At 38.5% G+C, this 15,302-nt stretch overlaps 1 protein-coding gene across 3 annotated transcripts in view; it reads right to left on the bottom strand.

Annotated features, from left to right (window-relative positions):
- The window catches only part of ANK2 (ankyrin 2), a 266,916-nt gene that overhangs the window by 95,933 nt on the left and 155,681 nt on the right, over positions 1-15,302 (bottom strand). For all 3 annotated transcript variants that reach the window (XM_081484755.1, XM_081484766.1, XM_081484775.1), the window contains 5 exons: positions 13,286-13,483; positions 9,073-9,171; positions 8,248-8,346; positions 4,509-4,607; positions 3,444-3,542 (listed from right to left, as the gene is read on the bottom strand). In XM_081484755.1, coding sequence (XP_081340881.1) covers positions 3,444-3,542; positions 4,509-4,607; positions 8,248-8,346; positions 9,073-9,171; positions 13,286-13,483 — 594 coding nt within the window. The remainder of the gene's footprint in view (positions 1-3,443; positions 3,543-4,508; positions 4,608-8,247; positions 8,347-9,072; positions 9,172-13,285; positions 13,484-15,302) is intronic.

Here is a 15,302-nt window from a genome sequence, read left to right as displayed (position 1 = left end):
TTCTTCCAAACTGCATTAGGAGACTGAGCTTTTTGGCTTCTGTGGCCAGAAATGTGTCCCTCCCACTTTGATGTCCATTCCGGCAAACAATGACTGTAATCCCTGGAGAATGCTCAGCTGTCTCATATTCCCTGCTGAGTTCACTTCCATTATGAAGTTAGAAAAGCAAAGGTTAAGGAAACAAACTGCAATCCCAAAATGTCTCACAAATTTCTGAAGTAGTGACTTTTCCTTTACAAACTGCTACCTTACTCTCCTCTCCACACAGTGACTTTATTCATACTTTGGGGTGAAGAACTCTGGAAGGAGGAATAGCTAAGGAGACTTTCTCTAATGGCAAAGAACTCACAGGGCTGCTCAAATGGCACACTGTACTAAGTGAATGATGTGAAGTTTGCATGTTAGGTGTGTGGCTGTAGCTCAGCTAATATATTCAAATGGTAATAATATTAAATTTAATTTGGTTTATTTTACATATTATTAAATTGCTTCATGCTATTTGCCTACCACCAGTGAGTAGTTCCAAATAATTTTTAGTGAATCTATAGACTTTAGAAAATGATATAGAATATGATTCTTCCATGGAAATCAATAAAGGGCATTATTTATGTAAGTTTTTAAAAGTTGAAAATTCTTATTAAACTACTTTTAGCAAAGCCAAGGTCAATTATATCAGAAAGATTAAGAATATGGATTTTGTAATCTGACAACCTAAATTTGAATCCTAGATCTACCCTCAATGTTCGGCATATTTGTAAATTACTAAATAATAGTCATAGCTTTAAATATCATCATTATGTGGAAAAAGAAAGAATGAAAATCTCTTCTGAAAAAGAGTATAAAGTAGGAAGACCTACATCACAGGAGGAATAAGTTTGTATTTTCAATCCTTAGACCCAAATTCCATTTCATAAAACAATAAAACTCATAATTCTAAGAATCCAATTCTAAGAGAAGCAGAAAGTAAAGACAGAACAGTAGCAAAACATGTAACCAGTTAAACTACCCATTTAGAGAAAGGGGGTACTTGCTTGATTAATGTGGGTGATGATTTCTTATTTTTACCAACTGAAAGCGGTTAAAATCTAAAACATTTTATTATGTTTTATATTTATTTGCTGGCTTTTCACATAGAGATTTGATTGCTAAGTATGGTGGTTTTTGTTTGAGCAATGCTTAGCGAGGCAGTGTAAAGAATAATAGATACAAGAAAAAAAGCTCACGGAGGAGCTTTGAGTTTTCACATCCCCCTAGAGCTACATGTGGAGATATGACCATATGTCTGATTTGTGACAAGTTATCTAAGAACTTGTGTGGCAATAGTATTTGGAAAGCAATTGCTCCTCTTTTAAAATATAGCTCTGAATGGTTAAAGTATCATTCTAAGTAATATTTATGAGTCTGAGATCACTTTGAAACATGTACATTTTATAGTTTTGGTGATATTAAAGATTGTCTTACAAAACTTAAAATCTCATTTTCCATTCCCCCTACACTGTAAGTTACTGGTCGGGAGGAATAATGTTTTTTACCACTGATGACTCTTCAGCACCCAGAATGGAATCCAACACACCTTTTTTTTTTTTTTTTTTAAATAATCTTTTTTATTTTATTTTTTTTTATAAATTTATTTATTTTAGTTGGGGGCTAATTACTTTACAATATTGTAATAGTTTTTGTCATACACTGACATGAATCAGCCATGGGTTTACATGTGTTCCCCTTCCTGGACCCCCCACCCACCTCCCTCCCCATCCCATCCCTCTGGGTCATCCCATTGCCCCGGCCCTGAGCCCTTGTCTCATGCATCGAACATGGAATGGTGTTCTGTTTCACATATGATAAAAACTGGGAATAGAACACACCTTTTATATCCAATAAACACTAAATGAATGAAAGAAAAGCAGGTCACGATAGCTAAAAGATGCCATCTAGTGGCCACTTGATAAAAATGCATATACATGATTCCTAGAACATGGAAGAGGTAATAAAGTTGAGAGAGGACTGGAACAAATGTTTAGCCAATCTTGCCCCCTAAAGTTTCACTTATCTGTGATGTGCACACTGTTTCAGAGGTGCCAAATAAAGACATATGTAAAGGTCCCTAATATGAAGATTCTCCTGGTAGAAGAAACCATACAGTAAGAAAAAGCCATTACGATTCATTCATATACAGTGACTCAGGACAGTGCTAGATGGTGACAAGACTTGTTTTTCTCCTATATAATTTATGAATGCTATGCTTTAAATCTTTAAAAATATTGTGGTACACTGGCCAAAGCTTTTGCTTGGGGAAACAAGCAGTGCCATTCTCTTATCTAAATTCAGTCTGTGTCTTGCAGTTCATTAATACATCATCCTTCCACTCTATTTAAAACTTCATGTCAAACTACCTCAAAGTCTGTCAGCAGGGACTTGCTGTCAGCCTGAAGAACAAAATTCTCTTCTTTTTCTTCACATCTATCAAAAGAATCAAGAGTTCTAAAACTATATGCATCACTCCTAGCTTGGAGCATGTATTAGAACCTCATTCAGAATTTTTTATTTGTTGACTTGTGATCTCATTGGATCTCATCTCATCTCTAAGGAACGGCTAGTGATCTGATGCCGCTCTCCTTTTCTACTTTATGATGAGAAATTACAGAGCTGTTGTTCTCTCTCAAAAAGAAAAGTTAATAAATAAAAGCAAAGAGAAGAGCACTTTTGGCTGTGAGTCTCCCTCTCAGGAGGCCTCCTTTAAGCTCTGCTCCAACTGAATAGCTCAAGAGCATTAGGAATGATTCCATCACGGTCTTCACTGTTCCAGTTTCTCTGGCAAAGGCCAGTGATCATCACTGGCCTAAAGAATCAGCACTTATATTCCATATAGTGAAAAAAAAAATTAAATATATACTCTGTCAAGATGCAGACATGGTTTCTCTCCTAAGCACACTCAACTTTCTTTTTGAATAAAAAAATACTCAGAAATAGGAAGAAAATCAGGATGAACTGTTCTCACTGCGAATGCATCGGAGCCAGTCCTGAGCTAAGAAGGGGTCAAGGTCTTCCCAGCATCCAGAGTGACCTTCAGGCTAAGGTAAAAAGTGGAGTGTCCTACCAATTTGCCAGCAGTAGGTGTCACGCCCAACTCCAGCAACAAGGCAGAAGAGCCAGAGAAAAAGAAGTCAGTCACAGAAAAAGGGCTAAGTGTTGTAAAATTACATTCACACATTTTATATGGATTTACGTTGACAAAAGGAAGCTGAAATCCCTGTATGAGCTGTGTAAATGCATTTACATCTGCATACTTCAAGGTATACAGGCTCAACAATACATTCACCCAAAGTCTCTACAACCTGTTAACGCAAAGAAGTTCAAAAGCTCAAAACATTTTGTAAATGAAAATGGCTGTGGGTTAAAAGCCACAACAACGGAGCCAAAGCCGATGGGTTCTTTTTACTTACTGTGGTGGTGGTAGTGACCTCCTCCGTTACAACCTTCAGGGTGTCCACCACCGAGATGTAGCCCAGACGCTTAGCAATCGCCAAGGCAGTGTTGCCATTCTGAAGAGCGAGCGAAAGAGAGAGAAAGGCAGTGAGAGCCGAGGGGGAGGATGGCGGGGTGAGCCAATGAGCTCACCCGCGGCTCCACATGAGCCAGCATTTTCTTCCAAAACAAGGCACTGCTCAGGAAAATCACTAGTTTTTACCATTACATCTAAATCTTCTTTGTAACTTCTTCAAACTATAGCCCAGGTCACCATGGTAACACAACAAGCTGCATCTGCTTGCTCTAATAAGAAGCACTCGATTGCTTTAACCCTGAGGTTGTCAAGCAAGCGCTCCGAATTCTGTTCTGTGCTTGGGAGAGTCACCTTTGAATCCAGAAGGAGGCCTCCGAAGAAAACTATTCAAGAATCAAGTACACTCAGTCCTCATCAGAAGTCAGACCATCTGCTGCAGGTAAGATGTTACCACAGGGAACGCGGCAACATATTTAGCTACAGCTGTGCAGAAGTTCTCCATGCAGCAAAAGAACACAAGAAAGCAACTGAGGCCCCAGGCCAGGCCACTGGGGATCCCGGTTGGTTTAATTGCACCGCTTAGTTTACATTTCAATGGCTCCACTTCCCAAAGAGCTTAGTCTGAGCCAGCGGCCTCGGAAAGCATACTCCCTTAAGAAGATCGGGCGGGAGGGGTGGACTCCGCTCCCAGCCGAGAGCCAGCTGGAAGCCAAGCCCGCTTCCGCAGCCCGAGTAGGGCCCCCTCCCTGAGGGAAGACTGAGTCAGGCCGCTGCGATCCCTCCCGGGACCAGCGCTCTCAGAGAAATCACATGGTGATTTCTGGAAATCCCGGGCTTTCCCCCCGAGTGCGGAGGTTGAAGAAGGATGTGGCGGGGGGTGGGGGCGAGGGGTGGGAAGGGGGGTTGGGGGACTCATCTCCACCAAGCGGCTCCCAGGAAGGGGGATTCTAAGTCAATCAAAGGGAAAGAGGGGCGGTGTGGTGAGGGGCAACCGGCGCCCCCTTACCGCGGTGGTGGCGTTGGGCTTGGCCCCGTGCTGCAGCAAGACGTTGATGATGTGCGTGTGGCCCTGCTGGGCGGCCTGGTGCAAAGGCGTGTAGCCATTCTGCAGACGACGGCAGCGGCCGCGGACCCAGCAGGGGTGTGCGGGAGAAGGAGGAAAACTAGTTAGCCTTCATTTTGAATTTCTTAGTCTTATTTACACCCAAGTCGTCGCGGATGCCTGTTTCTCTGGAGCAAGATATCACCAGCAACCCATTTTCTCAGCAGCAAAACTCCCTCACACCTTATGGTCCGCTAAACAAAGAGGCGGGCTTCTGAAATTAGCAAGATTAACAGACTCCAAATGGTAACTGTTATTATATTTTCACCAATTAGCATTCTAATTAGCATTCAAAATGGATATGCTGAGCGAGGAGATTTATAAATGAGGAAGAGTATTATCACAGTGATTCCTTCCCTAGGAAAAATGGAAGCATCCACTGTTTAACTGAAACTTAGGAGGATCATACAAACCACTGTTTGTTCATTGTGACTTCCTTCATCACTAGCCTCTGGACTAGCTTTAGCAATTCTAAACCAGTGACAGTAAATTTAAATCTTCTATTCCTTTCAGAAAACATCTTCAGTCAAAGATGTACACACTTAACAGAAGATTTCATTGGAAGCTGAGTGGCCCACTTTCAAATAAAAACTCCTTTAAAAGTAGGTTCTTTTAAACATTCTGGTCTAAACTTTCACTTAGATGAAAGTTCTGCAACTGTGATTTGTGAAAAATTGCAGCTGAGGTTAGTGAGAAGCCAATCTTGCTCAGAACTCTAGTGAGTGCTAGGTATGGTACAGATTGGTTGCATATGGACATCAATACAAGCAAACTGCACTGGAATCCTTGGGGGCACAGTGAAACAGTAATAGCTATCGTGTCTTAAGCACTCATTTTGTGCCAGATATTGGACCTTATATTTATTCTCTTAATCTTTACTACCATTCTGAAAATGAGGGTGCTTGGTACATAGTAGGTGTCCTATAAATGAGTACATGAACAAATGAGTGAATGAATGAATAATTGTCTCCCTATTTTAGAGATGATGAAACTGAAAATAACAGGACTAAGTAATTTGTTCACAATCATTCTAGGTTCAGATCCTAGGTAGAAGATCATGAAGACAGTGACCATCAGATTACTTTTTTATTGTCTACCTGCCTCACCCCTGATAAAATTTTATCTGTATATGTCAGACCCCAGGGTCCTAGGCTCAAAGTTCTGAGTAGCCCATTCATACCTTAAACTTGTAAGAGTATACATCCCCTATTTCTAGTGTCACTACCTCTTCATGACCAACATGCACATTTGCTTCTCCTGTCTACATGAAGTCACTATCTCTATGCTGTTAAAAAGAAAACTACAGGCCCAAAATAGTCACTTATATCAGGCAACCCCACCACATTGGGGCTTAATACCTAACCTAATGGAAGCTTCAACCTCGCCAGAAATGTAGTCTTAATTGGTCAGTCAGGAATTTTCTGGTCAGCACCAAGGAGGTAATCTGCCACGTGGGCCCCCTGCATACAAGGAAGATGAGGTAATCTGCCACTGAGACCCCTTCTGTCCGCCATACATAGGTTACCTTTTTTTTCCCTTTACGACTTCCTTGTTCTGCATTTAAAAATTCTTCTCTTTCTGTCTTCCTTGGGAACTCCTCCCTACTTGCTAGATGGATGCCACCAATTCATGAATCATTCAATAAAGCCAACTAGGTCTTTAAATTTACTTGATTTAAAAGACTTTTAAAAAAGCAACCCACAGGGTGCCACATGATTCCATCTATGCTTTCACTTGGGCCTTTCCATACATGGGGATGTACCATACATGTGAGAGTCTGTCTGAGGATCTCTCAGACTGGAATGTCATCAGCTCAGCCTTGTCTGCTGTATATGCCTGTAATGGGATGACTCCAGGAAACCTGGAAATATAAATCAACTTCAGGGACTCTGAAAACATAGCTGTTGCAGGCACTCTGCTCTCAAATCAGGCAATACATGGATATTTCAGGAGCATAAAGTAAGTAATATTTCTTTTCTTAAAAAATTTTTTTCCTTTCCATTGTGTTTATAAATATTATACCAAAGTTTCACAAACTTTTCCAAATTTTTATACCAAGTGATGAACGTTTGAAGAGTAAAGGAAATACACATATTTTCATAGCAACAAAACACTTTGTAGTAACTATGGTTACATATGAGATGTGAGGAAGAAAACTAAATGTCTTCTCCAAAAGTGTCGTTCTATGTGAAAACATTCTGAAGTGTTTATTAAAAGACTGTCCTTTGAGGTATGGATCAATCCACTCCTCTGAAGATATAAGAAAAGTTACTTCCAACTGCAAGTAAAATCTACATAGTTTACATTTTAAAAACCTTAAAAGTTAAACTGAGATTTTTCTCTAAATTAAATGTCCATTTGAATGCAGATCAAACCCGAGGGAGACAAATGATGCTATCTAGACCACATGTTTGGCTTCTCAATATTATAACTATTTCAACAGTCAAACATCTAACATAAAAATACAGTAAATATTTTCAAGTTCTGCCAAAATCTCATTGCATTGCTGCATTAGGCCTTACAAGAGAATACCTGGATTCCAAAAGTCTTTCCTGTAGTACTTGTATGTGAACTGACTCAGCCAAAATGGTATTACACATTAATGCCTGAGGGAGACCTCATATTGGAGCTTTTAAATAAGTCTCAAAGTACAATTTCATGAGAACTCAAGAATTGCTCAGAAACTAGGCAGTCACCATTCTTGCTCGAGTCAGATTAGATGTTTTGAATCTCAAATGTTAATAGTATAATTTTAAAAATAACTTTAATTCACTTACAAATATGCTTATGTATAGACATGCTTTTGTTTATACTTCAAAGAGAATATGAAAAAGCTAACTTCCAAAACTGGTTATGTTTCTAATTAGTATCATCTTGAATGATGACTTTGAAAAATCCTGAATGTGCTCACAGTAATTTACTTGAGCCTACTCACATAGCTGAAATTAGGCATCTGTGATACATAAACGATGCAATTACATATATCTTTGGACTAAAAAAACTGGAGCTCCTAGGTTACACTATGCATAGTACCAATAGTTATTTTACCCATTTCTCTTCCCTTGAAATAATCTGAATGTACTGAAGTGTGGTGTTATGTTCCCATCATGCTTTGCAGGATAGAACCCTTCAGATTACACTGCGAAAAATACTCAGTTCTACATTATCCTTGAAAACTCCCAACCCAGGCTTACATATTATTGCCTCACTCAGCACGATCACATGGTATGCCAAATGTGACAGAGTTCTTTAAAATGAAAGGCAGGCAGTCCAGGCAGCCTAATTGTATTTTCTCACTACGGGTTGAGGGCTGGGGGAAGGAGGTCAAGGCTCTGAAACAAGGTAAAGGAAATCGGCCTGAATATCAAGATGTTCTTGCCAGCATCTATTGCATCCTGCAGCGAATTGTTAAATCGATGTCAGCTACTTGAACTTCATAATAGAAGTAGTTCTGAAGCTGACCTACATGGCTGTCAAAGGTTATTAAAATGAAAAGTCTCAAACAATTGCACAAAGCTACATGGCTTATTCAAAATCACTAGAAGCACTAAAAAGAAAATATGTAACCATGGTGAGCTACTGAAGTGTCCCTATGGCTGAACCAATGGCTTACAGAAAACAGAAATGAGTACAAGTATTTTACCTTGGTTTTTGCATTGACATTTGCTCCCTGCTTCAGAAGAAAGTTGACCATTTTCACGTTTCCATAGTGACAGGCCACAATTAAAGGAGTGTAACCAAGCTATAAATAATAATAAATAAATTACTACTCCAGTGGTTAAAATTGAAGGGCAGAGGGATTAGGGAAAACTTCAGTTCTGGTAGGATTGGTAGAAATTCTATTTGCTTGTACAGATATTACTTAGCAGGTGATATATGCATTCTGTGGATATAGATATGGACAGGAGCAGACCCCTGAGCACAGGAACTTAACGCAGCACAGGAGATCTGTCACTGGGCAACTTAATCTGACAAACAGCTAAGAGAAAGATACAAATAATAGGATCTGAAAACAAGGAAGAGAGACTGAGTCTAATAGGATCCAGAGGAGATGCACAAAAAACATAGAATGTTTTGTTTTTGCTCACCTGTAAGAATAAGGTGAGCTCATAGAATTTAATGACATAGAGAGAGAAAAGCTGTTTAGAAATCAAGGGCATGGAGGCAAGCAGGCACAGGAAGAAGAAAGCAAGTCATTTTGCTTAACAGAGGTGATGAGGGGGAGAGGGTAAACTTAAGCCTGCGAAGTTGGAATCTTTTTGTAAAGAGTCCTGATATCTGCTATCCATTTTGACTTGATTCCAGCAAAAATGGAGAACCATTAAATATTTGTGAGCAGAGAGAGCCACAATTAAATCAGAATGGCCATCTGAAGAGGCGGGGACTTGGACTTGGGGTGACATGATGGGGGCTACTGGGAATCATCCAGGTCAGAACCTGTCCTGATATCAATAGTGATTGGCTTTACCTTTGTGTGAGCATCCTGGTCAGCCCCATGCTTGCTGAGAATATCAGCGACATTCACTTTATCTTCCTGGGCTGCAAGGTGTAAAGATGTGAGTCCACTCTATGGAGAGAATGAAAGCAAAGGGGTACATTTGAAGAAAATACACAGCAGCATCTATAATAGCATTTCATGAAAAAAACCCTGGAAAATTCAGAACCTCTCCCAAGAAACTGCATCTTTTGATATCTAAAACAAACCCTCCAAGTGAATATAACTTTCCATCAAAGACATGCTCTCTAAGTTAATCAACACTTCCCTCAAATTACAGTTTCTGTATTGGGTACTTATATTATGATGTGAGACTTTAAAATAACCCAGCTAATAAGCTTCCAAACAACATTCATTTCAAACCTGTTCTGTTTCTCCTGCTGAATCTATTTATTCACTTAAATAATTGATCAACCAATTACTACTTCTACTTTATAACTGCAGCAATAATCTATATTTTCATCAGTAAAACATCACATCAATGTAAAAAATGTCCAGAGTAACAGGAAATGAGTTCAGAATAAATTTCTCCAGCACCCAAAGACAGGATACTATTTTAGGGATTTACCTAAGTGCTAAATAGTGACCTGATCATTCATACATCACACCATAAATTGGGCCAGTTATATGTAAATTTCCTGGCATATGTACATCAAGTAATTATTTTAAGTGATTAGGCACACTTTAAAGCACAGTTAAGAATTAATAAAAGAACAGAGAAAGGAGGAGAAAGTGATTTATTCAGTCAGTGCCACAATCTGGCAGCCTCACTACATATGCAGGTACCTCCCATCAAGCAAAACTGAAATTTAAGGAGTATCTTTAAAACCTAAATCACTTGTACGTTTAAAACGTGGTTTTTGAGTACCTCTCACATGCCAGGAAGTGTCCTAGACACTTGAATATATCAGTGAACAAAAGCTTCTGCCCTTTTAGAACTTACATTCCAGCTAACAGGATATTCATATCATATGTTCATCTCCTGCTGTATTGTTCAAATACCTAGTGTATTTATCCTCTCCCCGTACATCTTGCATCTGCATACTGAGGTATCTTACTTGTCCTCTCAGTTGGCACTCCCACTCCCCGAGTTCACATCCAGTCAAAGTATCTCAACCATGGCCTGCAGGCTGGCTCTCCTACAGTCAGGTTGGGTTGAGAAATCTAAACCGTGTTCTTCAAAATTCATGATCTCTAGCCATGGTGTTACTTCTATAACTGACAAGTTCTCTGACCTTTAAAAAAATCTAAGTAATATTTACAGAGAAAAAAAAATAGATTCTCCAATTAGAGAAAGGGCTTTATGTTTAAGAGTCTGAGGCCTTTTAATTCTTAGAGTTCTGGCTGAGCTCAGCTTTGAGTTTCATAAACCATAAGAATGAGATGGAAGATACACCCTTCTGCATTAAAATGTTATCATTTCTAAATAAATAGTATATAGTCCTAAAGTATAAACATTATGAATATTAGGACAAAGCAGATTTTTCTTCATCTTGTTATTCTCTATATTAAAATAGCAAACATATAATTATTTCTTCTTAGAAATAATCAATCTTTTAAAACTGTTACTGAAGTGATCATTAAATGAAGTAATCATCAGATGTCTCAAAGGCATCTTTAATGGCATTTCAAATGTATGTGCTGATTTCTCCATTATTTGAAGGATGGATTTTTTACAATATAAGATGGCAAACTAACAACCAGTATAAAAACCCTCTACAGTTTATTATGGCAAATTTCCATGCCTAAATCAAATTAGGTAAACCTTCCTAATAAATTAAGAAAACAGAAGATGTTGAAAGAGTTCTTTTCAAAAAAGGAATCTATTTCCTAAGATGCACTGGTAGACTCTACAATTGGTTTTATTATTAGATGGTGATTGGATAAGGAATGAAATATCTATTTCTGTATTATAGTTCTTACTGAGAAATAGTCACTTAAAGCATATTAGTTGATTTTAGTTAAACTTTCTTTCTTTTTGGCCACACCGAGCGGCATCAGAGATCTTAGTTCTCAAACCAGGGATTGAACCCATGCGCCCTTCAGTGGAAGCATGGATTCTTAACCACTAGACTGCCAGGGAAGTCCCTGATTTTAGTTGGTCTTAAATAGAAAAAGAATATATGTAGTTTTAAAAAAGCAATGGGAAATTTATTATCAGCTTTGCTTATTATCTAAGATACTTTCACAGTTGCATTTTCCTATATTTATTTCATATAAATTTATTTATTATTATAATTTATAAAATAAATAACACCAACCAAAAGGCAAGGTTATATTTTTCAATATCATTTTGTTATTCAGATATATCTTAACATATTTACTAAAGTTTTACTCCAGTAACAAATACATCATCGTTGGTCTTTAGGAAATCATCCAATATTGAAATCATGTTATACAGATAACATAAATACTTTGTGGTTCAAATGGAATATTTTTCTCCATTGCTGAGTGGAGAAAATATTCAAAAATACTCATTAAGTATTTGTTGACTGCTAAAATTGTCTCAAAAGAAGTAATATGTTTAGAAGAATACCATCAGGGAGGACATAGCAAACTGATTCTAGATATATGTGTGCCATTTTTAATAAACTAAAAATTACACCATCAGAAGCACAGTGTGATCAGTTTCATGAAATGTCTAGAATTTAAATTCTACTCAAAATTTTGCATGATTCGTTTATGGATTTCTTGTGTTTATTTTCAAATGAAGATTTGTTTTTAATGGACAATAAACATATGACTCATTTGTGTACTGATGTAAAATGAAATATTCTACCATTGGTTTCATGATGAGACTGTCCCCAGTGAGCTAAAAGACCACCTGAGTCCCATGATTTTAACAATCACAAGGAAATCCATGCCCCAGACTTTAAGGATTATCTGGCTGACACATATTGAATTTCACCATAAAGCTTCATCATGTTCATTCTTGTTAAAACTGCAAATATCTTTTGGAGGGTTAAGCCTATAATTAGTCTCACCTTACTTTAAAAAAGGATCTCTGAGGCCTTTTGATAGAGAAGAGAGAAATGCATAAGGGCAAGGAATGTACTAGTACACTTCCGAGTGATTAAGGCACAGAATAGGACTCTGGAGGCAGTCAAGACAACCTGTCTTTTTCACAGCTCTTTCTAAAGGACATAAGCTACATAACCTATTTACAAATGTTATTAAGACCAACTTCCAATTGAGTGTCCAAAAGTAATAATTAACTCAAAAGTGAGATGTGGAAAGTATCTTATTTGTTTATTTGTGGGAAATCCTAAGAAACTTAACTTTCACTAAACCCACACCATGTGTTAAAAAAAAGCATCAGAAGATATAAATGATAAGCTAACTTATAAATAGGCTCCAATTTTTTTATTTCTCTACAGCTGGTTCCAATGGAGTACAAAGAAGTGTAAAAAAAAAAGATAAGATACATAAATAGACAGGGTTATGGATATATATGGACAGAGACTGACATGTACTTGCAAAAATTTTAATATCATTTTCTGATATGTCCCTGACTTACTCTATTATAGTTAATACACTTGTCCACAAAGGCTATTCTCTGGAGAGGTGCTTTATTAAAAACACTGATTCTCTGACCATCACAACCACACAAGCTGAGCAGAAATTGGCCAGAAATCATTATTTTACTGAGGTCCCTGCTACTGATCAACAGGTGCCTCTGATGCTTAGCTCAGTTGAAAATGACTTGGGTCGCAGGCACAGAACAACAGCTTAGAAGCAAGTGTTTGGACTGGGCCCCGGCTGAAACAGCCAACTCTCCTCTCTCTCTGGAATTTGGAAGGAGGACCAGCAGGTTCTATAGCAATCTGGACAGCTGCTTAAACTGCAGTGATGCTAACTCTTGGGAGCGATAAGATAGCCTCTTTGGTCACAGACAGAAGCAAAGGAAGCGGGTGCACAGAGAGAGGTAAATGACACCAACTTGCCGGAAAAGTCAAGACACAAACAGACAGCCCTCCAGGCACAGTCTGTGAGCCTCACCCCTCACTTCCTTCTGATTTTCCAGTCCCTCATAAGGCTTGACTCCTTTGCTACCCTTGAATTCTATAAGATATCCCTGTTTCTCTCCAATACATGCCCCCTTTTTGTTCCAAATTATCTTAGATTGGTTTCTATCTACATTCATTCAAAAGACTCTTCACGAAAGCAAGAGGCCAAACTGGAATACCTTGGTTGACATGTGGATATTGGCTCCCTTATCCAGAAGCAAGGTGACCATATCTGTGTGTCCCTCCTGTGAGGCCAGGTGGAGTGGAGTGACTCCTTGCTTTGTCACAATGTTCGTCTCTGCTCCGTAATTCAGGAGTGTGGAAGCTATCTGCATTTGATTCTTCTTGGCAGCAATATGTAAAGGAGTGTAGCCATTCTAAAAAAATAAAAACAAAAAAAACACACTTACATTGTAAGCTTAGCAATTGCCCTGATGTATGCCTAATGGAAATAAGAGTCTCTAATAAACAGAAAAGTTAAAAAGTAAGGTTATAAGAAATCCAAATTTTTGCGCATCGTAAGTTTCAGTCCAATAACACCCAAATCTTTACAAACCATTCTACTATATATATAATATATAAGACAGATATAGACACAAACGCCCCAAAGCTTAAAATCTTCCCATCATAATGCTGCTCCCGAAGAGCAACAAGCCATATTCCTCATCTACATCACCATCCTTTAAATACCTGGTTTTCATATCTCCCTTTAGTCTTCTCTTCTTCAGGTTAAATTTCCCATTCCTTCAACTATTCCTGACAGAAGCCCCATTTCTAGAGTTCTCCATTGAGGAAGACCTACTTTGGACTGACTCTAGTTTGTTAATATACTTTAGCTATGATTTTAATAGCACAGAATAAAACAACATTATTTCCATGATCTTGTTATAACACTCCTACTAATGTGCTTCTAGTTGGAGTGTATTTTTTAATCATTTAACAACTATTTAGTATGTGCCTAGCATAGCCAGTCAGTGTGCGTGGTGTGATGAAAAAGATTTCAGTTGTTGTTCAGTTGCTAAGTCATGTCCAACTCTTTGTGACCCCATGGACTGTAGCACACCAGGCCTACCTGTCCTTCACCATCTCTAGGAGTTTGCTCAAATTCATGTCCATTGAGTCAGTGATGCTATCTATCTATCATCCTCTGCCGCCCTCTTCTCCTTTTGCCTTCAATCTTTCCCAGCATTGGGGTCTTTTCCAATGAGTTGGCTCTTAGCCTCAAGTGGCCAAAGTATTGCTGCTTCAGCTTCAGCATCAGTCCTTCCAATGAATATTCAGGGTTGATTTTCTTTAGGATTGACTGGTTTGATCTCCTTGCTATCCAAGAGACTCTCAAGAGTCTGAGAGTATTCCACAGTTCCACAATTCAAAAGCATCAATTCTTCAGCGCTCAGCCTTCTTTATGGTCCAACTCTGACCTCTGTACATGACTACTGGAAAAACCATAACTTTGACTGTATGGACCTTTGTTGGCAAAGTGATGTCTCTGCTTTATAATACTCTGTCTAGGTTTGTCATAGTTTTCCTTCTAAGAAGCAAGAGTCTTTTAATTTCATGGCTGCAGTCACTGTGAGAAGTGATTTTGGAGCCCAAGAAAACAAAGTCTGTCTCTGTTTCCACTTTTTCCCCTTTTCTTCTATTGGCCATGAAGTGATGGGACCAGATGCCATGATCTTCTAAATGTTGAGTTTCAAGCCAGCTTTTTCACTCTCCTCTTTCACCCTCATCAAGAGGCTCTTTAGCTCCTCTTCACTTTCTACCACTAGAGTAGTATCATCTGCATTTCTGAGATTGTTGATATTTCTCCCGGAAATCTTGATTCCAGCTTGTGATTTATGCAGTCTGGCATTTCGCATGATGTACTCTGCATATAAGTTAAATAAGCAGGGTGATAATATACAGCTTTGACATACTCCTGTCCCAATTTGGAACCAGTCTGTTCCATGTCCAGTTCTAACTGTTGCTTCTTGACCCAAATACAGATTTCTCTGGGGACAGGTAAAGTGATCTGATATTCCCATCTCTTTAAGAATTTCCAGTTTGTTGTGATCCACACAGTCAAAAGCTTTCACATAGTCAATGAAGCAGAAGTAGATGCTTTTCTGGAATTCCCTTGCTTTCTCCATGATCCGATGGATGTTGGCAATTTGATCTCTGGTTCTTCTGCCTTTTCTAAATCCAACTTGTATATCT

This window comes from Giraffa tippelskirchi, chromosome 1 (assembly GCF_054371585.1).
Source record: "Giraffa tippelskirchi isolate mGirTip1 chromosome 1, T2T-mGirTip1v1.2.pri, whole genome shotgun sequence".
NCBI lineage: Eukaryota > Metazoa > Chordata > Mammalia > Artiodactyla > Giraffidae > Giraffa > Giraffa tippelskirchi.
Note: the sequence above shows the minus strand (reverse complement) of the source record. Positions and strands in the feature narration are given on the sequence as shown.